The 24,872-nt window shown below is 43.0% G+C and overlaps 1 protein-coding gene and 1 long non-coding RNA gene across 3 annotated transcripts in view; one reads left to right on the plus strand and one right to left on the minus strand.

Annotated features, from left to right (window-relative positions):
- The first annotated feature begins 889 nt into the window (after positions 1-889).
- The window catches only part of LOC118282978 (NALCN channel auxiliary factor 1), a 58,344-nt gene continuing 34,361 nt past the window's right edge, over positions 890-24,872 (plus strand). For both annotated transcript variants that reach the window (XM_035604585.2, XM_035604587.2), the window contains exon 1: positions 890-2,066. In XM_035604585.2, coding sequence (XP_035460478.1) covers positions 1,335-2,066 — 732 coding nt within the window. In that variant the 5' untranslated portion in view covers positions 890-1,334. The remainder of the gene's footprint in view (positions 2,067-24,872) is intronic.
- LOC118282979 lies at positions 12,264-22,395 on the minus strand. The gene is made up of 3 exons (XR_007032149.1): positions 22,262-22,395; positions 20,307-20,403; positions 12,264-12,855 (listed from the first exon to the last, which is right to left on the minus strand). It is a non-coding gene; the product is annotated as an uncharacterized LOC118282979 (long non-coding RNA).

The raw sequence follows: 24,872 nt of genomic DNA on the forward strand, positions 1-24,872 counted from the left end.
CTATATGTTTCCTTCCCTGTCACTGTCTGTCTGTCTGACACACACACACACACACACACACACACACACACACACAGGAACATTGCATGCGAGGCCATACTGTAAGTCAGGTGTTTGTTTTAGACCCACTGACCAAACACAACACGACTGATAAGATGGGACCCACTTGCAGGAAACAGCTACATGATATTGTTAGACCCACAAGCACAAACCTTTTGCTCGTGCAGCCGCTTTCCACTTGCGCACACGCTTGAGCCTGAATACATTTCACTGGTGTGTTGCCAAGACCTCAATTTACATCTCTTTGATTTCCCCTGATTCCTGTCGGGTTAAGCAAAAAAAAAAAAAGCACACATTAAAAAAAAAAAAAGCAACGTCATCTGAAGATTGTACACAATGTACAGCCTGCACATTGTGTGTGTGTGAAACGAGTCAGATCATTGGACCTTAATGACAGTATGGAAACACTGAGCGTGATGCATTTAACTGCATTGTTGTTCGCATCTATCCTGCACCAAAAAAAAACAAGATGTCTCCATAAGTGTGCGTTGCCCCATTAAGACAATATTAGGCGACTATCCCTGATGAAGAGGAGCAGATAGCCAAAACACCCTTCACCACCTATATGTGCGCCTGTGCTCTCCCTCCCTTCCTTCCTCTGTGTGTGTGTGTGTGTGTGTGTGAGTGTGTGTGTGTGCGTGCGTGTGTGCATATAGGCAATAAGCTGCTCCGCCACTGCGCAACGATGGAGCTATCGCAACGATGGAGATGACGCAAACAGACCCAGCTCTCCAAAAAAGTGTTTCAAGACGAACATGGCGGCAACTTAACCGCGGTCCAAGATGACAATGGCCAGCGGCAGAAAGGATTCCAGGCTTTCCGCCCAGGTGCGGGACAGAGAAACCAGCCTGCGTGCATCGAAGGGGCTCGTTGCCCTCCTTTAAGTGAATCTGCAAAGCGAGCGGCGGCAGACGCGCAGCACCAGTAGCCTATCGAGAGGCTCGCAACAGCTGGTCTCCCTGCAGCCTCGACGAGAGAAACAAACCCGGGGAGGGACGGTAGGGAGAGGGGGGCATGCGGTCAAAGAGGACGCCGTTTCCCCCCGGAGAGCCATGGAGAACCGGGATGCGGCAGCGCGAAGTTTAATCTGTGCAGGCGCGCTAATTGGATCGGAATAGCACCAAGAGGAGCGCCCTGGACCGGCGGAGGCACGGCACCCCACCGTCACAGAGGAGAACCAGCCGGACCGCCCCCCCCCCCCCCCCCAAGTCAATGAGTATTGTGGCAGAGCAGCCCCCGCGGTGGAGTCGGCCAGGGCAGCACTTTTCTAAAATATGACCAGGGGTGCTTGGATGCGTCGGCAGCATGATGAAGGCTTAAAATACTGGTTTGCGCCCCGAGAGAACGAGAAGCCGTTTGCCGAGTCGGAGCGGGCCCAGAGATGGCGACTGTCGCTGGCCTCTCTGCTCTTCATCACCGTCCTGCTCTCTGATCACTTGTGGTTCTGCGCCGAGGCGAAACTGACGCGAACCCGGGACAAGCGGTCGGACGAGGGGCTTGCAATCACGGACACGGGCGAGTACCCAAACACCCCCCACCGCCACCGCATCCCCACATCTCCCGATCCCCACCGTCTCGCCAGAGAGCAAGATGCTATTTTTGTAGGGAATTCTACCAAATCTCTGTGGCGAATGGACGCCTGTCACCCCGACAGCCTGTCCAAAGACTGCTTTACCTTCACGGACGCGGAGACCGTGTGCCTGGGCCTCTCCGGCGGAGGGGGAGAGGGGACACAGTTGGCGTACGTGAATCTGAGCGATTTGTACCTTTCTTTTTGTAATTCCTACTCTCTTTTGGATTTGTTTCTCGGGTCTACGAGTCCGGTCGATTTGAATTGCACCCTGGATATGGCCATGGGGGTGGACCTGCCGGGATGCAGCGAGTGTGTGCGCGCTTATCAGCGTCTTGACCTGGAGGCGGAGGAGAACTACCGGGAGTTTGAACTGCTGGTTCAGAAATACGAGACGGATGTATACTCGGTCAGGACGTGCATGGAGGAATGCAAGGTAAGACTGACGAGGCCATGGGTCGCGCACGCGCACACGCACGCTGGTGCATTTTTCAGAGGGGTCGGTGCACAGTCGTCATGGAAACCGTTGGGCTTATCTACCAGTATATTGGTATTTATGTATTTTTTTTTTGTTAGTTCACACTGCCATCAGGATACCTGTGCCTCTACTGCACCATTCGGCCTGTCGTGGTTCGCACAAGACGCTGCACCTCATGACAGCAGCGTGGAGGGAACAGGGGACAGGTCCTCCACATAGTCCTCCAGCATGTCATCGTTGCCTCTCTCATTTTCTCCCTGTTTCTCTTTCTCGAGGTTCCCGAGTCTTTTCTAATAGGGACTGTGGAAGGGACATTTAACCTTTGGAGTAAGGTCCTGCAGGCTTGTGCCACAGTGAGATGAGGTGAGAGGGAGAGAGAGAGAGGGCTATTGAGCGGTGCTCATTTCAATACTGACAACAGCATGCAAGCAATTTCTGCACCTAATCCAGGATTTGTATTGTCCCCAGTTTGCTTGTTGCTCCAATAACATGGCAGCCTTGGGGCTTATATCTCCGGCTCTGGAGTACATGTGCTTGTCAATAGCATCGCATACCTTTGTCCACATCATCTACACACAAACACAGACAAACACACACAGACACAGACACACACACACACACACACACACACACACACACACACACACACACACACACACACACACACACAGACACACACGGTCTTGTGATTACTTAAGGCATTGAGGCCCACTCGGCTGTGCAAAAAAACAATGAAAACCTACCTGTGGAAACATTTGGGATACACTAGTTTAATTGCACTTCAATCACTTTCATTTGTTTTGTGCCGGACTGCTTCACAGGCTCCGTGTCCCTATACCTGATTAGCCAAACCAGGGGTGTTCATGAGCTCTCTTTGGCTAAACAGGCTCCAGAGATGTAAAATATGCAGTGTGGGGTTCTTTCATGAACAGGATTGAGAAATGTTGGCAACATCGCTGTTGACAGTAGGGAGTATATGCCTTACAAGGATTGCAGAGATGTGTGATGGGCCTAGCTTGTGCTGTATCCGGTAGTACATCATGCTGCATATACTGGGCCATATCTTAAGCTTGGCCATTCAACTTTTAACATTTGCTCGACCATGTTTTTTTACGTTTGATGTGCCATACCGTGACCAATTTCCTCATCTTTAACATTGAGGTTTTTTAAAAACTGTAATGGTGGGTTGTTATCGAATGCGTCTATGCGCCAGGAGGGCTGCATCATCACCATGACAACACAATAGCACAGGTCATGGGATTAACTTTCAAAAGTGGGAAGCCTTCTTAAAACAGCCCTAATAATGATTCTGAAGCCCAAAGTCATTTTCTACAAGATGGATGTTGTGCAAGGGCAGATGGTCAGGATGCAGGGCTGTGAGTACTGATAATCCATGTGTGTGTGTGTGTGTGTGTGTGTGTGTGTGTGTGTGATGACTGAGAGTTACTGGGAGGATATACTGTGGATGAAACTTCACATTGGAATCAAATGGTGCTCTTATGTTTGTCTATTGTGAGTCATACCTTATTGTTATGCTTGTTTGTGTGTGAGTGTGTACATGCATATATATATACTATTTGCTATATGTATGTGCATTGATCTATCCCCCCATAACATTTTATAGCTGCCTCCTTCTTATGCGATCTAGTCAGTAGTGTGCAATTGCACTCCTACTCTTTGCTAATGTAATAAGACTCAAGCAGGGCTACAGCAGCCTTTTAGCCCCTTTAGTCCAATCTGAATTGCTAATCTTCCTCAGTGTTCGTGTGACCTTTGTGAAAGCACAGCACCCCGGGCCTGCATCACAAACCGCTGCTCCTTGAAGAACCACTCTGTTGGACAATAACAAAAGACAGTGGACAGCTCAAAACTGTACTTATTCACTCTTAGGCCTGTAATTTCTCTAATATCAGGCCTCCACTTTATACAACCGCTTGAGGCTCTTTTCAATTGTTGTTCAAGTGAACTGAAACTGTAACATCATACACGGGGTTGCTGTCACAGGTGTTAGGTGACAGAGGAACAGAAAGGAGGGATGAGAAAAACGGAAGTAATATTAAGAGGTGAATATAAAGGAGGTAATCATGATTTGACAACAAATAAACAGTACACACGTGCACTAAAAGACAACAAGACTACAATTGACCAAGAGCAGATATAAACTTGTGATCGTCAAAACGTTAATTTCACCAGTATGGTGTATGGCACTGGGCCTGCCTTGTTTACTGTCCCAGAATGAAGTTTTACTCAAGTCCATCCTCTATGGCTAAGATAGAATAAGAAAACCACACACACACACACACACACACATATATATATATATATATATATATATATAAATATATATATATGAAGCAGACCAGCAAATGCCAGGTTCAATGTTAAATAAAAGAAAGAAATCATCTCACCTGATGTAATCGAGCAGGGATGTGTTCTTTTCTTACACCTTTCATCTCTGCGTGTACCTGTATGTACCACACAGACACACAGACACACAGACACACACACACACACACACACACACACAAACACAGACAGAGAGAGAGAGAGAGAGAGAGAGAGAGAGAGAGAGAGAGAGAGAGCCCCATGTGCAGTGTTTCCTGCAGGTCCAGACCTGACTGTCCCTTCCGGTGTAATTTAATTTGCACTCCCATAATTCTCTGCTTCTCTGGTGGCTGTGTCTCCAGGGCTCTGTCTCAACATGTTGATGTCCTCTCTCCCTCTATCCGTCACTGTTTCTCGCTTTCTTCCACATCCTCTGCCTCTTTGTCTCTCTCCCATCAGTGTCAGAGCTCTGAGGAACCAACATCACACTCACACACGTGGCCAGTATCTGTCTCTGCATCGCTCTCCACCTCTCGCTCCCCGTCCTCATGGACTGACTTCCCATTGGCGACCTTGTTTTCTCCCTGCCTCTCCCCTTTCTGGAAATATATGGGTGATGAGCTCTATTTTGCAGCTGGAGTGATAGATACTGATCTAGGTTAAGGTCCTTTCCTTCCCTTCAATTACAGGCCTGTCCACACAGATCACACTGTCATCTCCTTCACCCAGCCACTCTCGCAATAGCTCTGCGTATTCAATCAACTCTCCTCTGTCACTCTCTGTTTCTACAAGACTTTTCCATTGAGCCCCCATTCCTTCGAAGGTTTATGTGTTACAGTAGCACTGAACGCAGATATTTTAGATATTTGGTCATCATCCAAAGTATTGGGGACATGGTGGTGGCGCCATGTGAAAAATAAGAGTATCATTAAAGTGACAACAGTCTGTTGTATGTTTTTACCAAATGTCACGGAAATTCATGTAATAGTTGATATTGAAAGTTAATTCTTGATATTTCAAACAACAATCTCAGCACAAGGTCCATTTTGGAGCGTTTGATAGGCGACGATTCCCAATTTTCTATGATAGATTTTCCATTTTATGTTCTGGCATAATATTTGAGGGTTAAAGCATGTTCCTTATCCTTTGAGTAAAATCATGTGACATGAAAAAGCTTCACAACAGGGAAAGCCTGTGGAGATTTGTCATCTAACAGTTGAGGAAATATTCCACTGTGGTATGATGGTACTGCACAGTGAGGGGATCAGTCAATAGGCCACTATGATTGTCCGCGCAAAATCGTCCCAGTATTCATCAGGGTAATTTACCAATCACCCAACTGAGCCCCACTGCTCAATGTAAAATGTGAAAATGTATACAAATATAACAAGTCAGAACCAGAGTTGGTAAGATGTAAGTCTGACAGCACTTTCCAAAAATGGGAAACTTTTACTGTGTTTATATCTGCAGCATATTGTGCATTCACATGCTCCTCGGAATGTCCCATTTCCCAAGTTGTGAAGTCGCGGCTCCAACTTCAGTATGTTTTGAAGTCGGAATGTGGAAAAAACACGGACGCTGTAAACAAAATGCGTTGTATTTATGTTTGTAGAGCATTCAAACAGCACATTGACAACACTTTCCAATATTTGCATGAAAACGAAGAGCAATGAAAAAGCATCAGGTGTGATAGGCATATAAATAATCACGAGTCCCTTTTTGCACGTCCCTGCTTGAAAATGAAAAGAGTTTATCTCTGGAAGGTGTATAATGAATAATCTTTGTATCTATACACCCTTTATCAAAAGTTTATACCATCAACCAAACTCTCTCTTTCTCCTGCCATTACTCTGTCTGTTTGTCGTCAGCAACTTGCATACAAGATTTTTTTGCCGAGGTGCCGTTGGCGTGAACTGTTGACACGTTTTGTTTTAAAACAAATGCATATTGTGCTACACTAAACATGAACTAAAAAGGCTTCAACAAGGCACACAATCTACATATTGTTCTGCTATCAACACATATGCCATGGCCCCACTGCAAGTCCTGCCCTTTTCTCTCTCCTCCTCAAATTCAATTAGGGCTCTGTTGTTTCTCTGTGCAGCTCAAACAGATCCAGGGAAACTCCCCTTCGTATGAGCTGCCAGTGTTTGTTTCTCCCCAGGCAGGAGATAAGGGAATGCGTCTGTTCGAGAAGAACACGGCAGCACTCCCATGGAAACGCCTCCTCGTCGCCCTCTATTCCCCATCTACGCAGCACAATGAGACCGTGCAGCTCCCTCCTTCGCTGCCTTGGGCTTCGGCTCCTATCAACACATCGGCACCAATTTCTTTCTCTCCATATATTCCCTCTGTCTCTTCTGCAGGCCAGTAGACTGAGAAAAGTCCTTATCCTCACACAGTTATCATATGGAGGACTGAGTGATGACCTGTTTCTCGGACGTGTGGGGACTGGTTGGGTCTGCTAAAAAAAGTCAATGACTTCTGCTTGTGCTTGTCCACGTGTGAATGCGACTGTGTTTTGTGCCTGTGTGCAAGAACAAGCTGCATGCGCCTGGTGATTAATTGAACTCTGTAGCCCAGCTCCACTCATAAAGAGATAAAAGATAAACATTCTTTTAATGCCTCCTATTCAATCAGATCTATGACATAAACAAATTATCACTTTTCCAAAAGGACTCCTTTGCTTTCTGTTTTTTCTCTTTCTCGCCGTTATGCTCGCATGAATGATTTGTTGAGTGGGTGATGTGTTATGTTAAATTTTTATTTTTTATTTGTGGCTTGAGAGAGCGGAAATGGTTTGACTCCATATAGAACGTGCTACACAAAGTGGAGACATAAAATTGGTAGACATCAGGCATTTGTTTGTCCAAGATAATGATCATATGAAGTGTGTAACAGATCACACTTATGTAAAGTGGACACCATCCTCATAACTTTTTAGAACAATAACCGTCATGTGTCTGTGGAGCAGATTTTGCACTTGTGTCCCTGGAGCTAGAGAGATATATTTTGTGGCCCTAGCAGTTCCAGGTGGTATTATTGTTTGGTCACTGTCGTAATGATGCTGCAGTAGCAAGACACCCGTAAGGGCACAGGTACTTTTCCTCAGAGCTACTAGGGAAGTAGTCAACACCACTTTGGGGATAACGGAGGAGAAGAAAGAAATATGTACACTGAAGCTCCTGCTTTTTTCTGTCTCCTAGCGTTAACTAGCCGCTGCATTACGGCTGGGAGAATGGTATTCTCATCCTTGCTTTGGTGACACAATGTCTGACGCAGTTCTTTTGTGCCTTAAATCCAGTTGTTAATTTTTCCGCTGAAACCGCGTCCTGGTGGCCAAGAGAATAACAGGGTGAAAGCAAGACTTATAGGGAACAATATAAGTGCATATGGTGTCGCTTATCTAGCGCCATTACACTGTACAGTCAGTTTAAACCTCGTAATGACAAGTTTAAGCCAAAAAGTTGTCTATTTCCGCATTAACGCGCACACCATCACACAAGGGTGCTGCCATGACAGCCCAGCTCCGTTTTAAACATTTCGGTTCTGAAGTTCTCTTTTGTTTTGAAACGCAAATGTTAATTCAACACTCTCTGTGAGCATGACATTGATCTGTAGACTGAATTGTTTATTTGAAAGGGAGAAAAACTGGCTTTTCAGTGGGATGAGTCATTGATAAAGATGGGAATCCATTTAATCAGAACTCCATTGAAGCATCTCTGTGGCACCCATTTATAGAGCATCTCACTATTTTTAGAATAACGTCAGTAAGCTGTTTAATGATGTTGTACTCATCGGACAAGAATTGGAACCGAGGAGCCCTTCACATCTCATGTATATCTCTCTGCTGCAGGTAAAAGCATCTAAATTATGTATGATGCATGGGATAGACCGATAAATAACGATTCATTCAATCCGGTTCAGATAAATGTACATGTAACTTTCTGTACATACTGCTAATGCTGCCATGTGGTTTGGCTTGAGTGCAGCTCTCTTTTTTTCACCTCCCCCGGCTGCATCCACTGGCTCTCAACCTTTTTTCTTTTCTTTTTTTCATGCGAGAAGGGATTTATCTTAGACAAGCCTATTTTATTAAATCTCTAACCACTTCCTGCTTGCATATGGTGGATGAGTGGTTGGTTTCTGTGCTTAGACCGAAGGGTATTTTATTCCCCTGAGCTTGACTTATGAGGCACCACTTCCTTTCAAGTTGTTTACAAATCCTGGGGTTTGTCAAAATCCAACCTATACGTAAACCTATTTAAATCTAACTTAACCACCTGGAGGCTAAAAGACATTTTTTTTTTCTCACTTATAGATGTTCACAAAAATACGGACCATCACAGATTCTAGCAACAGTCCTATGGACTTAGCCACGTGTCCTAGACAGATTGTGCAGCTATATTATATGAGCTGCATCCACCCAGAAAGGCGTGTGTTGATGCAATATCCTTGAAAATAGCCATCACATTAAAAGCAACAGGAAGAAAATTGTGGAAGCAGTTGCTTCTTGTTTCTGGAAATGAAGTTAGCAATAGTTCCTGGTATGAAGTAAAACTCAGAGTGGGAAAGCACCAGAAGACAAACACCAGTCATAGGGTATAAATGTCATGTTCAACCATATGCAAACTGATCCCTCTTCGAGCTGTATTATGAGCTGTACTTCGAGATTAAAAAATCCTGTTGAAACTGCATTTATGAGTCTCTCTTCTGATTAACTCCTACCGCAATAAAAGTAGGATAGGAATTTCAACACGTAAGGCCACAGAGAAGACATAATGCAGCTGCGGCTTATCTGATCCCCGATCAGTACAACCACTGAATGATCTGTGTGGATGAGAGAGCTCTCAACCTAGCTAAGACGCTAATGTTGTGAGAAGGAAGTGCGCAAGTTATTCTTCGTCAGGCTTCAGGTGCATTACGTGGACTATCTGGACTAACTGGACTGATGTAGAGCCGACTCTGATCTTCATGTAGCCCTGGAAAGCCTCTAATCAGATTTGGGATCTGGCAAGTGGCAATGGATTTAAGTGTAACCAAAAGTGTATTAAATCGTAGCTGGATATTATCTGCAATTGAGACACTTGAAATAGGATTTGAGACAAGAGAGGAGCCGATAAGAACAAAAAGAAACTGACAGCAGCAGTGGTGAAGTGTGCTGAGAAAGCTACAGTGCGAGTATCTCTGGCAGAGAGACAGAAACCAGTCACATCTCCCAGACTCTGGTGACATTCTCACATTACTGAGTCATCATCATCATTGGCTGCTCACAACATGTCCTGATTCAGAGAGAGCAGAGCAGAACGAGGAGAGAAGAGAGACACATGCACACCCAATCTCATGTCTAAAAACTCACACTTATACTGCAAATACACGGCATTGAGCAGAGAAATACTATAGCACAACCAACACACACGCACGCACGCACGCACTCGCACACACACACACACGTGCACACACAGAAGAGAGGCTGACAGCGATTAGGTGACAGAAATAAATCGAAGGGGTAGGGAGAATGACAAATGTCTGGTTCGATTAGAGGAAATACTCGGTGGTGTGTGCAGCATGATGGGCTTGTGTTTGACATACTGTATTTTCTCTGGGTTTTGCACCAACAATTCATTTAGGCACCTGCTCCCACCTAATCCTTTCCATTTTAATCATACTAGTGTTTCTGTCAGTGTTTGTGTGTGTGTGTGTGTGTGTGTGTGTGTGTTGAGTAAGTACAAATGTGTGCATGCATGAGTGCATGTGGGCATGGTGGGATGTTGTGTTGTAATTGTCTCCATCGTCATGTGTCCTACGTTTAGAGTGAATAATGAAAGGAGCTTTAAAGGTTTTATGGTAGCTGTAACATATTTTCCCATCAGTGGAGAAAATGGAAACTAATGATAATTTTCATTTTCAATAAATCAGCCAATTATTTCTCTTATTAATGAATTGCCTATTCTATGTCATAAAATAATGAAAAGTGCCCTAATGATTTCCTAAATGAAATGATAAATCAGTTAGTTAATTAGTGGCTAATTAACTTTCTGCCATTGACTAATTAAAAAAACTAAACAAATTGTTTATAGCTTCGGCTGCAACGTTCTGAAATTCATTTGACCAGTGAGGACATTTAGGCATAAAAGGGGGATGGTGCAGCGCTGACAATGGGGGGTCCATTTCGGATTTTAACGTTCTATCGCACTTAGATTGTTCACTTTACAGCACTTAAAGCCCCAGTGTGTAATTTTTGTACTTTTCTGGCGGCATCTGGTGGTAAAGTTGCAAACCTCAACCAACTGAGCATCAGACAGGGGACACTTTATGGTGGTGCACAGCTAATTCCATTTTTTTCCGACCTCCCGAGTCGCAGTGGAACCGACTTTCCCCACTGGGAAAGAAATTATTCAGCAGAGGTGGGGATATATTGATCAAAAAGGGGGAAATCCTGTGCTCGCATCCCCAAGGCAAACCGCACCCTGGTGATACAGACATTTTTGTGTTATTTTGTCATTTGCCAATGCTGGTTTTTGTGCGATGGCCTGTATTTTACCTTAAAAAAGCCTTTTCCAGCTGGGGGTTGGAACAAGATCCAAAATAGCATTTAGACCATATCACACTGAACGCCTCCATTTATACTGATGCAAACGAGTTTGTGTTGTCCTCCTCACAGCTCTCATTATAAAGCCGAAGAGGCTGATTTTTCACATCATTACTCCATTGGCACCTAGCAACCACCTCACCACCGAGGAGCCTTTTCTGGTGTGTGTGATGTGGGCCTGCATGTAAATATGTCAGGCCCACGTTCGGTGGTCCAAACGAGGAACTATTTTTGTGAGTGGGCTGAAGCTAAGCAAGCGGTGTCCTCACCCCCCCCCCCCCCCCCCCCCCCCCCCCCCCCCCCCCCCCCCCCCACACACACCTCATCCAGTCTGACACAGTGATTTGATTGTGGACAGAGCAGTGAGGGGCAGAGAGAGAGAGAGAGACAGATGTTATTGATGGGTTCAGATACAACCTGGAAAAGGAACAAAGCAAGACAGGAGGGGGGGGCTTGACCTGATGATGAAGGTCTTGTGGGCTCTTCCTAATGGTTTTTTTGCTTGGTGTTTGTGTGTACGTGCTTGTGTAGTGGATGGATGGTGGAAGGGTCAGTGGGGGTTTTCATCTGCTGAAGTTTCCCCTCATTGTCTAAAAGTCCTTTATCCAATTGTTTTCAGCTCCACCTGCCACATGTCAACTGCAGCTGTGTCACTCTGACTTCCCCTTTTACTCCATCTTTCCTACTACTCTGATTCATTCTTCTTTTTATTCCCTTTCTTACACGTTCCCCCTATTTGGAAACAAGCTGTGCAACTTGGACGAAGATTTAGGCCTGTCCTGTTTTAGTTTTTTTCCCCCTTTTGTTGCAGTCTTGCCTTACAGTGGCACTGACAGCCCCTGACTGATTCTCTGTAAATTATTCATCTGTCATTGACTTTTCAAAAGCACGGAGGTAGAACTGGAGCACTCCTGTTCCTTGCTCTCACACCCTTGTGACACACCCCCATACCTCACTTTTTTTGTAAACATAAAGACAGACATGTATTCTTGTCAACTCAGGTTACGTCTGCAATACTGTTTGTAATTCACTGCTACAACACGTATAGTGTAGCATTATGGTGGTATCTAGTGCTCAGATGTACACAGATGCTCGCTTGGAAACAGACGTCTTTACCTTTTGATTTCTAAATCTCCCTTTCCATCGGTGTGCATCCTCTTTGCAGTTTGCTGTCACAACAAACATTACAGGCACACAACAGTAAATAAAAAGTACCCATGACCGATGTCTCTTTGCGTGCAAATATTACATCTCAATCTAGACTGATGCTTTTTTAATCTGTCTAATCGTTGTGGATCTAGTAATGTCATGGGATTTGAAAAGCATACATCTGCAGAAATATAATTTTAGCTCGTTATTTAGCTCCTGAAATTTCTTCCAGGGACCATTTTAATCAAAGAGGCCCGTTGACGTGAGCCAGCAGTCGCGTGGTGTGTTTTTGTCTAGTCATAAGCTTTACTGAAGATTTTCATGGCGTCCAGACTGGAATCGTGTGTGTGTGTTTGCCTCAAACTGGAGGGCTTTCATGTGTTTTGGTATAGATTTTGGTTCAACCCATTTCCATTTTGCATCCCTTCCATACCTCTTTTCCTTTTATCAAGGTGGATCCTCGTCGCACAGTCGCCGTCCAGTCTTGTCACCTCCTCTCACTATCTTGCTTCTTGTAGACCGGATCCACCGGTGCAGGCTCTTAGCTGGATAAATCCGTATCCCATCCTTTCTCTTTATGGCAGGATTTACGGCAGGACACCTTCATATCCTCCTTTTAGAACTCTTACGATAGCTTCCACTGTTACAGTGCTGTGGTCTTTGGAGGAAATCCATTAAGGTCTATAAAACAAAAATAACCACAGTTTGAAAGAGTTAAATATAAGACTGCAAAACAAAAAAAACTCAACCCAAACCCCCCAACTTACTGCATGGAACAGACACTAAAAATGGAAAGGTCAGAGAAGAACATTTTGAGAATGGGGACATTTTAATTCTTAACAAGCTTTTTGACACTGATAAACATTTGTGTTTTCACAAGCTGTCAATTCCCCTTTTCATCTTGATATAGTCTAAAGAACATTTTGAGAATGGGGACATTTTAATTCTTAACAAGCTTTTTGACACTGATAAACATTTGTGTTTTCACAAGCTGTCAATTCCTCTTTTCAACTTGATATAGTCTAAAGAACATTTTGTTTGAGGAAAATTGAGGAATTTGTGGCCTTGGGTCTTTGCTTCCACTGCGGTTCCCATTTAGCAAGCTTATTGGGGAGTTGAGTCTTTTCTTGTGTAAAGCCAAAAATATTACTGTTTGAAAACACGTTAAATAACGTATCAACTCCACCTTTGTGTCAATTGTCAAAAATAGACTCAGACAGGCCACAGAAAGGTTCAATTCATGCATTATTGGAGGTGTTTTCAAACAATGTTGTTGTTTTTTTTAATTCTACAACAAAAAAATACTTTAGAGATGAGGACTAAGTGGTTGGTTTGGGAAATGTACGTCTGTTTAACAGTCCCATCTCTGCTGAAGTGCAGCACACAGCTGCTTCCCTGAGCTTTTCTGTTCTTGGATGAGACAGCAATGATCAGGGGTGCTCAGATTTATTTTCATGTGTCACATTTTAACATATGATAGTTCTCATTTTCAGTTGGGTATGTTTCCTCAGTGTCCTCTTGTCCTTGGTGTCAGTTAGTGGTGGTATGCATTGCAGCACTTGAACATAATTCCCACAGAATAATCCTCAGTGTGTGATTTAATTTCCGCAGTGCAGTGTCTTTGAGATGTAATGAAAAGGTGATGTGACATATTTTTTTAACTTTCCGACATCCAGGATTTGTTTAGCTTCAGTAGCTGTGTTAGTGGACTATAAAAGGCATATTACGACACATGTGACTTTATTTGTATGTATGTGTGATTGTGTGAGGGAGTAAATGAAAAGAGTGAGTGAGAGAACGAGGGTGACTTTCACAAACTGACTTATTGATTCCCATTTGAAGGCGGGGATGTGGTTTTGCACGGGAGAGATTGGGAGGCGGAGTCGTCAAGAAAAAAAAGAATAAATGAGGGGGAAAGGAAAGACAAAAAGAGAGAAGAGGCGGTTCAGAGATTGACAGCAGAATAACAGTGATGATGATTCGAAATGTTGTGATGAGGAAGAGTGGAGAAACAGGGAAAGGACTGGTGGTGGAAAGTAAAGTAACTTGACCTCACAACCCCTCTCTACTTTAAGTCAAGGCACACAGATGCTGGTAGCACAACTCTGATTGATGAGGGATGATGATGAGGGTCACATCCTGTACAGAGGACAGCAGGACTGAATCACTTTGGTTCTCTTTTTCTTTCTTACATCTTTCAGTGCATCAACCCGCTGACAACAGAAGATACATTGTCGTGTTCTTGTCTAACTCACACAGTTCGTGACCCCTGTTGTGACAGACCTCTTGAATAGTCCGTCAAAATAACTAAATGCATCCTTTCACCACTTGTGCGTAGCTCTGTCATGCACAACATATCCGTTTCCAGGATTTGTTATTTCTAGTGTTTTATAAATACAATTATAATTTGATATATATAACCCTGTAATATAGTATGTACAATGATCAGCATCTGTGATGAAGATGCTCCCAGCATCGATTCCTCTGCAGTTTCTACCTGCTACATGTTGGCTTCGATACTTCCGCAGAAGCTAAAAGAAATAACCCAAGACAATTTATTTTCAAAGCTATCATTCCCAATCAGTTTTTGTTAAACCTGTGCTAAAATCTATTCAATCTATGCAAAGTTTCAAAATACCATTGAGGGAAAAGGAGTAGAAAATGACTTAAATGTCTGTTAAAATGTTGCAGACTGATGCAAAAGTCTGAATTGGGCCATCCCAATGCTTCTCTCTCTCTCTCTCACACACACGCACGCACGCACGCACGCACGCATGCACACACACCCACGCACGCACGCACACACACACACACACTTTCTTTTGCCTCTTGCTCCTGAAGCTTTATAAACCGTAGCAGAGTGCAGCAGTAGAGGAAGAAGATCGCAGGTGGTGCACATGATGCTTATAAGCCTTTGCTTGTGAATCCACTTATGTTTGTCTTTTGACATGTGTGAATGGGATTTGGGCACCCACGTGGAGCGTGTCTGTGTGTTTGTGTGTTTGTGTGTTTGTGTGTGTGTGTGTGTGTGTGTATGTATCATTGTGTTCCTGTGTTTTCTTGTAGTTCAGTGTAATCATGGCTCTAATCTGTCTGCTAGGAGTCTTTGTGGGTGACATTTAAGTTCTCATTAGCACTGTAACTTAGCACCAGTGTCACTGTGAAGACACGAACGACACATCTACTGCAGCAAAATGTACCCACAATGCATGTGTGCGCATGTGAGAAGGGGTAAAAGCTTCCTTAGTACACAGTACGAATGATTTCTTGCAGCCATTCTCCTAATTTTTTTGTTGATAATTTGCTGTTGATTGTATTCTACATGTTAAAAAAAGCAGATAAAACAGTGCACAAGGGCTACGTTTAACAGCATGCAATATTCAGAAGTTGAGGAATAATAATAAGTAGTGAGTGATTTGCCAGATGTGATGAATCATGTCTTGCTGCACCACATTCATTAAATATCTTCACAGTGCTGTTTATAGACACACTATTTGATGTAGCTCATGCTGAAGTGAGGCAGGAAGGAGAGGTGGAAAGAGAAAATAGTTGGGAAGAAGGAAGAGATAGGTTTCTATAGTAACAGGAAACGGGCTGGAATTGAGTGAAAGATGTGGCGTTGACCATTTTACTGAGTGGGAACCACAGTAAATGAGTTACTGTACAATATGAGGTCTGCCGCTAATGTAAACCAAGATTACAGCCTGTGGTGCTTTCTCCATCTTCTCTTTTTCACATCACCCAGCATCCTATTTCCATCGCCCTCTTTTGACCCACCTCTGGATGCTGTTTGAATAAGCCTGGCCATGAGTGCTCTGCACCAAGTCAGACTGAGTTGTTTGCAGCAAGCATATTAAGTAAAAAGAACCAGAGCGAGTGAGTTAAGTGGGTCAGAGGAGGATATGGGCGTCTGCACTCAGACTGGTTCTGTCTGATTTCACACATCCCAGCTAATCGGCCTCTCACACTTAGCTTTCCCTAGCATGCTAACGCACACAGGCAAGCTAATCGTTTTCTCCAGGGGAAGAGGACGGTGCTTACATGCCAATACAGAGATGAGCATCTCTGTTGCGTGCAGAAATTATATCCTGCCGAGGATATTATGCTTCGAGGCGGTCCGGCGTGGTCTTGCTGCTGTGTAAGATTGTCACACTGGGAGATTGATTCACAGCTGATCTGGACTGGCATGGATGTAGTGTTAGCATGCTAATGTGCAGAGCCAGTTTCCCCGTTGATAGCTGTGTGAAGCAGCTTTGATTTTGCTCTGAATGGTTTTACCTGAATGAATGTGTTTTTTTTCTTGCTTGCAAAAAGAAAGAAAGTGAAAGAAGCAGCAAAATAGTGAAAGCAATAAAAACGGTGCAGAGTGGAGTGATAGCAGATCCATCAGACTCGTCTCTTGTGTCCTCGGTGACGCAGATCTGCAGTTTTTCTGCAGTTGGAACAACAGAGAGCGAGAAAGAGAGGGACAGAGACGGGGGGGGGGGGGGGGGGGGGGGGGGAATAGGCCTAGCCTTCATATCGAGGGTCAGGGGCTGAGACAAACAGTGAAGCTCGGGGAGTGAACATTTGGCACCTGCAGAGGGACTTGGCTGCTACAGTAGTTCATTCTGGAAGAAATGGTGTCTCTGATTTGCATTATGCAGCATCCTGGGTACAATGCCAGCTCTACTGCAAGTACAAAGTTGACAAAAATCATCTTTATATTCAGCATCTGGCCTTGACTTGTTGGGTGTTGACATGGATTTGGCCTTTGGGCTGAGACCATATTATTTTCGTTGCTGACGGTGTGTATTTGTGCTGGTGTGTGTGCACGCGTTTCAAGAGATAGAAACAGGAAGTGAAGTAAAGGACCACTTTGTCAGTGTTATTGTATATATTAAAGGGGCAGTAAGCGATTTTGGAGGGAGCTCGTCTCTCCCTTTGTTGTTGTTGATGATAGTACTGCACTGGCCTGGCCGCGAACCCACAGCCTCGGGTCTATTTGAGACTGATGCGCTAACCACTAGGCCAAAACACCGAAGTCGTAGCGTTATTCTCTAGCATGTTTCTTAAGGTGCACCCACATCACTACAACTAGCTGACCGCGAGGAAATAATCACAGATTTTTACAAAACGTGTATTGATTTAAAATCGCTTACTGCTCCTTCAATATATCATCATATATTAACATTTATCTTCTTTTTGGACTGTGTTACACTACATTGGTCCCTCCATATAGTCACCAAATGGAATGATTTCTTACTATCAGCCAGCTTAGGGATATGAGGTGATAGTATTCTCTTCAGACACCCCTTGTGAACGAGTGTCAATTTTCTGCTCTGTATTTAAATAAACATGTACATCATTTCTGTTCACAGGGACCAAATAATCTTGTTTTTAGCCAGTAGACTATAAAGATTGGTCAGTGTGTGTGTGTGTGTGTGTGTGTGTGTGTGTCGTGTGAGAGGGAGTGCAACAGAGGGAGGGAGTGGGGGAGAAGCTGAGCAAATCAATGCAGCTCTACTATGAAACAAGATTTTACTCAAAAAAAGGAAAAAGAAAAGAAAATCAATATGTGGCAGTCAATGTTAATGTTGTGGTGGTGGCCACAAATAAATCAGTGTATGGGAAACACTGAAAAGTGGAGATATGCTTTTGGTTCATTATGAAACCGTTGAGGGTCAGAGGACATCAGCTGAGTAGGCGGTCCCTCAGATGTCGCTCAGAATGCATTTGCATTAGCGCAGCTAAAAGAATGTGGCCACATGCCTCCCAGACCACCTCCGAATCAGGAGATCACAGTGATTAGATCTCAAATGTGTCTTCGATGCATCTCGGGTGTATTCACGGCCGTACTTAAAGCCGCACACTTGTGATTGGATCACTCAGGAGGGATGTTACTAACAGGTCTGAACAGGGCCTTAGTCATGCAGAGTTGGCTTGATGGCAAACAGTGTTTTATCACGATGCTCACCTGCTAAGTGGAGCACTTGTTACAGCAGCATTTTACCACTTCAACTACAGTTTCACTGGAGCATGCACACACTCACTTTTACTGACAACACAGTTATCCCATACTTGTAATTTTCAGTCAAATTTACAAGTAATTTAACTTTGAAATGTTGACTACACAAAGGAAAACATTAGCTAAAATACACGATATACAGGATTTCTTTAATATAATGTTTTCTGAAATTGGGCGATACCACACATTTTAGCTTTGATCTAATGTCATGTCATAACCAGGGCAAGGATCAGTGATACCCACACTTTTATTCTTAAAAAAAGGCTAATGTCCTGTCATGTACAGTAAAGGAGAAAAACTCCCCTAACGCGTGGCATGATTTATGAGGCAAATGCATTATTAACTTCCTAATATATTTTAATGACCACTTAACATGAATTTGCGAATCAGGGGGACATTTCTTTTTTTCTTTGTTAATTACTTAATCCAGTGCACACAAGACCGTTTTTTATTGGTGATTTTTTTGTAACATGACAACAGCAGTGATGCAAATATTGCCGCACTAAGAAAAGTGTGATAAATCATATGAGCATTTGGTTTGGTAGTATTTAATGGGAATAGATGATTGGCCAGAAAGTGTCATAATGAAGAACCCATGCAGAGAGTGAGAGTGAGGTTGGGGGGGTATGCGTGGGTTCTCTCTGGGTTCTCCAGCTTCCTCCCACAGTCCAAAAACATGCAAATTGGGGTAAGGTTAATTGGAGAATCTAAATTGACCATAGGTGTGAATGTGAGAGTGAATGGTTGTTGTCTCTGTATGTCGGCCCTGTGTGTGTACCCCGCCGCTCGCCCAATGTCAGCTGGGACTTGCTGCTCCGACCCTTAAAGCAGTATAGATAATGGATGACTGCAGATCTGTCACTTCTTATAGAATTAACAGCAACATAGAGTAGCAGAAAAAGGCGGAGATGTCGGCAGACAAAAAGACAAACACTGCGCTAACTTTTGACGCTGCTCCGTGACAGTCACACACCTGTCTAAACATCATCCTGTGAACCTCACACACCGCAAAGTCCTCAGAAATCCGCTGTACTGTAAATCCCCCAACAGTCCTCCTGCTAGTTCATTCTCAGTGTAAAATATAACCTCTCATTTTAACCTCTCAGCCTCTCCGGTCTCACTGCGCTGCTCCACGTTTTTTCAAAGGCTGAGCTGACTGAGCGGTGCAGTCCCAACAGGGATTATCAAAAACAGCAGAAATGTGGTGCACTCCTCACTGATGGTAGAAGTTAACAAATACGTCCCAGCTGAAGGATCCACCATCAATATTTTATAGAATTTAGTGTTTAGTCAGACCCAGTGTAATGCATTAAATCAGCAGCTTCTTCTCTGCTGCAGCTGCAGATTTTGTTGTTGTTGTGTTGTGTCACTTCATTATGGGACTTTTGTTTTTACACTTTAACCATTTTGACTTTAACGGTAATGAAGTGAAATACTTGAGTAAAAAAAATACTTATGTAAGAGCCAAATTACTTGATTTAAAATATACTCAAGACAATCACCCAAATAACCCTGAAAACGTTGTCAAAGTAATTAGAGTAAACTCATGTCGACTATAGGCATGAGACATTTAAAATAAAGATAGACATGGAATTAGTTTTTACAGCTCAGTTAAAAAACTTAAATTAAAGAAAGAAGATGTTTAACATAAAGTGTGCACAGAGTTCGTTAAACGTGTTCTTTCTCTCTGCCTTCTTCAAATTTTAACCAGCCATCTTTAAAGTGATGCAGTCAGAGTGGTGCTATAAATGGACCATGGCAAACTTTTTCTTCATTAATAAAGGTTAATGCATCTGGGATGAAACACTTAATCCTGCAATACAAGGGCATTTGGCTGAACATTCACTGTCAGTACGTTCAAAATATCAGGTTTCTCAAACTCATTGTGGAAATGAAGTAAAACATTTTTTTTTTTTCTTTCTGGGCCTTTATAAAAGCTGTTCTTCCAAGATGAAAAAGATGATATAAGAGCAGCTGTACAGCACTACATATCACACCTGCAGCTTCTGTAAGCTTCCCCTCTTAGCTGTTGGAGGTTTGCCCATGTAAGTGCCTGCTTGTGTTTGTTGCTTTGTCCACTCACAAACAGAGACAGAGAGAGAGAGAGTCAGCGTCAGCTGCACACCTGTTCATGTTCTGTCCCGTGTCAGCGTGGCCTCTCTGAAGCCTGACGTTATCAACCTCTGGTGATGAAAGGTAGATTTCGTCCTCTCCAGGTGTCCCTGGTAGAGAGAGGGAGGGTGGATTGAACATGAGAGGTTCTCCATGGGCCCCTGCTGAATATTTATGGTTGGTTTGTTATAAGCAGTTTCAGGCAAATCTGTATCGAGTTTCAACTTTTGTCGTGGGTTTGAATCAATAGGACCCTGTATTCTTTATAATATCTCCCAGGAATAAGAGCCACTGACCGTCACAATGATAATGAAGAACCTTGTGGCAGAAGGTTGAATAAGGTATTCTTCATTGACGACATAGCATCTATTTGACTCTTTCAATTTTTTTTTTACAATGGCTGCCGAAATAGAGGTTGTGTAGTAGAACATGGGGAACACGTTGATCATGCACTCAGTTTATTAGGAACACCAGGATAAAACTAATGCAAACACAACAGCTCTGCAATAAATCCTCATTCAACAATTCAACTTTTTGGCTGTAGTTTGTGATGCTGACAAACTGTATTTTGTTATACTAAGAGGTGTAAATGTTTCCTCTAATCTCACTGTTATATGATTGGGATGGACAATATATTACACACCCCTCTGTATGAAGGACCAAAATTGGAATTGGTTAGACAGCAGGATAAATTAACAATAAAATGGGAACAAACAATATCATCAGGTAAAACAACAAAAAAAAGACAATGCAAGCACAAGGACATAAACAAAACATGCATAATATATCCAGTTGATTAAAGCTTTCAAATGAACCACTGATTAAAGAAAATGGAGGAAATGAGCATGTCTTGTTTTATGGGTGAATTTTTATGAACAACCATATTCATTGCTAATCACATTGACAAATGCATTGTTTTCCTGTTACTGACTTTTAATGTTAAACAGCAGCAGCAGAAAATGTTTGATTTGTATTAGCAGATATACCATCACATCAGCTCTGATACAGCTGGAAAGAGTGAACGATACAAGGTGAGGCCGTTATCAATGAGATAAAATTTTAAAGAGAAACACTGAATTACATTAGCGATGTTAATGGTCCTTGGGCTGAATCAATCACTTCAAACAGGGCAATGTAGCAGAATGCTGTTTCCTCCTCTTGTCCTCAAATGATTCATCCTCTTCTGCATCTTCATTTAAATTGTTATCCTCAGAAAGTCTCACATGCTTGTGTGTTTCATCTGCAGCACGCTGAAAACAACTCGGCAGGCGGGAGAATAACACAATAGTGGCTCTCTCTGCTACCTTTCCGGACACAGAGTTTGTATTTGTATTCAGTGATACTGCCTTGCTACTGCTGGGAAGGATATTTCTTGAAATGAGAATGCCATAAAGAGGAAAATGATGCTATGTCATTGTGTAGTACCTGAACATAATGTTTGTGAATAAACATAACAGGTTATTTCTGGGTAGAATAGTGGAACACTGCTGTTTATGGTTTTTCCTTTTCATTTCCTATTGAATGAGACTTATATATTTGGCTTCAATGTACTATTGATTACAGATCAATTTTAATACACACGCTGTGTAAAATTCAATTAGGCTGGTCAGTTTCTTTGCGAAGTTGCTTCTTCTTTTTTTAAACACATTTTTAAACCTCAAACCCAACAGTGTATAAAGCATGAGTGGGTAGCTAGCTAACATGGTTACAGTACACTTAGCATAATGTACATTGTGTATAATTGTAAATATAGTACAATAAAGTTAATCGCCACACACCAAGTCATGTCATACTTAACGATTCACTGATCATTTTCCATCTCTTCACCTTTTGTTTCATATTTGGCTTCTATCAGTGAAACTCAACTCGTGTTTCATATTAAAATCCAACCAAATAAAGAGCTACTGTTAAGACTTTTAATGTGAAAACCTCTTCCGGAAGTGCTGGGCTTCACGGACAATAGCTTACCGATATGAAAAGTAGAATACGGAAGTCTCGGTGTGTGTGGTCACGCTGGGTGTCGAGTAGGATTGGCCACCCGTCCCTTAAAACACGACATCGTCTCGTATTTAAAATTAAATGTTGCGGACTTCTTCCGTATTTTCAACCCAAACACAAAGCGCGAAGATCCGTCCTGCCCTCTGATTGGCTAATACGCGCTACCTTCGTCGGTTTGATTGGTTAGGTTTAGACACAGAGCCAATCAGAGGCAGAGTAGGGCGGGTCTTCTTCGCAAAGTTTGTCTATGTTCGGCTACAAACATTCCTCCACGAGCGAAGCGAAAGCGTTTACAGAAATACAAACGTGTGAAGGAAGAATTTAAACACATGGCTGGACAAAGCCAACTGCACGGTCTGTCGTCGAGTGTTTTCCGTGGCGCCTGGCAGACGTTAAACAACATGCCTCCGGAGACAGACAAGTACCATCCGGACCCGGAAGAGCCAAACATGCCGTGTCACAATTCTCTGTGTCCCGAGCATCCACCGAGACTGATACGGTAATAACAGCTTGTTAAGCCCTTTTTGACTAGAGTCCCATTCATGGGACATCATGAATCTACATGATCTTCATGAATCAAGAGTGTTTTTCTGTCAGCCAGCCTGCAGCAGTGGGGCGTGGCTTCAGGGTGCATGTGCCCCCATGTGCAGAAAACAACTGTGACATCAAGTCAATTCTCAGTGTTTGTGCACTGGATGTTTCATGTTCTACACAACATTTGTGAAAGTTGCACACTGGAGCATGATCTGTTTCCAAACTAGCTGTGTGATGTGTTTCATGACCACAATGACTTGCAGACTGAGAATGAGACTTTCAGAAGAGGATTGTGAAAACAGCCACAACAATGTTACGTGTGTGGGGGGGGCGACGACTAATTTTCCAATTATACAGTATGAGACTGTTTCATCTCTATTGTGAGGTAATAGTGACCTTGACCCTTGACCACCAAAATGCAATAAAATCATCTTTAAGTGCGAGTGGATGTTTTGTGCAGAACTTATAGAAATCCTCTCGAGGCGTTCCAGAGATATCGTTCACATTTCGGGACGGAGGGAAGATATAACTTGAAAAATAACCAGAAAAACATAATGCCTCTGGCCATGGCTGTCACCAGTGCAGAGGCATAAAAGTATTAGGAATAAGCCTGTCTCTAAAAATAAGGCTGATTCGAATGAAGGCCTTGCTCTCTCTCTGTGTTCGAGGAAAGAGAACCAGGAGCGTTGTCACCTGATATAAACTCAGTGTCCTGCAAGGTAGCCGAGAGCCGAAGTATTAGCTCTGTCCTGGTCTACACAGAGCTCCACATCACACATCGATGCAGCGAGAGGTTGAGGGAGACGTGGAGGTTTTCTGTGTATAAAAGAGTGAGGAAGAGACTGGTGAGGGCTTGACACTGCTTGAGAATTTAAGGTATATAAAGGAATTAGGCGTAGCTTTTTTTTTTTCTCATTGTAAACATATTTGACAGCAGGAGCTTATCAGCGATTTGTATCAAATTGACTAATTCCAAAGTGGAAACAGTGATTGGTATCAACTGTAAAAATCTGTAAAAGTCTGTCCCTACTCAAATAACTGAAATAATTGAATTACCTAAAAGATATGTGCTTGAAAAATACATTTGATAAAGCTTTTCATTCTAGCTAATTAACTTCACCCTGAAACAAACCAGTGAGACATTTTTATTTATTTTTCACACTTGCTTTTTTACTGCCTTAAATACTTTGCTGTCACAAGAAATTAAATTTTCTGACTACATGTGTTAACCTGCTCGTTCTCGTGTGTGTGTGGCTAATAAGTGCTTTCCTTTGTGTGAGCCGTGGCAGGAGGTAGCCAACTACTGTTCAGGCCGCACATTTCCCTTCACTGTGCACCCCCTGCTGGCTCAGCTGGTCTGGAAACCCACCTTAATATAGAATAGGCACCTGGGAGAACAGCATGCGGGCCTGGCCCCCCCTGGCCTGTTCCAGAGCTTTATTGATGGGCACTGAGCCAGGCTGCCAATATCACAGCAGCACATGAACCTAGTGGCTGTCCTTTAGCGTGTGTTTGTGTGTGGCTCATTTGTGTACCGTATGTGTGCATTCAAATTGTGGCTCTTAAAGCTTTTTTTTTTTTTAAACTTTTTTTTGTTTACTCCAATCTCTTTAAACAAACATTCACACCTATACAATGTGAATTTCAAATTGGATCGCAAAGAGGTGGTCATATGGTAATTGCATGGGTGTGTATGTCACTAAATTTGCTTTGCTGCATCTCCCATTAGTTTTTTTTTTCTTCTCCTGCCTCATTGTTTAAATGTCATGATTTATTACATCTAAATAATGACACAGTGGTGTCAAATCAATGTCTTTGAAAATGAGGCTCGGGAATACGTATGTGCGCCTTGGAGCTGTAGCTCATTTTACAGAACGTTGGCTTCATCTGTGGCATATGAGAACATGAAAGTCTCATGAAAAATGGGGGTAAAGAGGATAATAAGAGGGTAATAAGAACCAGAGAGGAAAGTGCAAAAGGAAGCAGACAGAATAGAATGAGAATGAAGAGGTGGTTAATATTTCATTAGTTAATTAGAAACTGTGCT

This window comes from Scophthalmus maximus, chromosome 14 (genome assembly GCF_022379125.1).
Source record: "Scophthalmus maximus strain ysfricsl-2021 chromosome 14, ASM2237912v1, whole genome shotgun sequence".
In the NCBI taxonomy this organism is placed as follows: Eukaryota; Metazoa; Chordata; class Actinopteri; order Pleuronectiformes; family Scophthalmidae; genus Scophthalmus; species Scophthalmus maximus.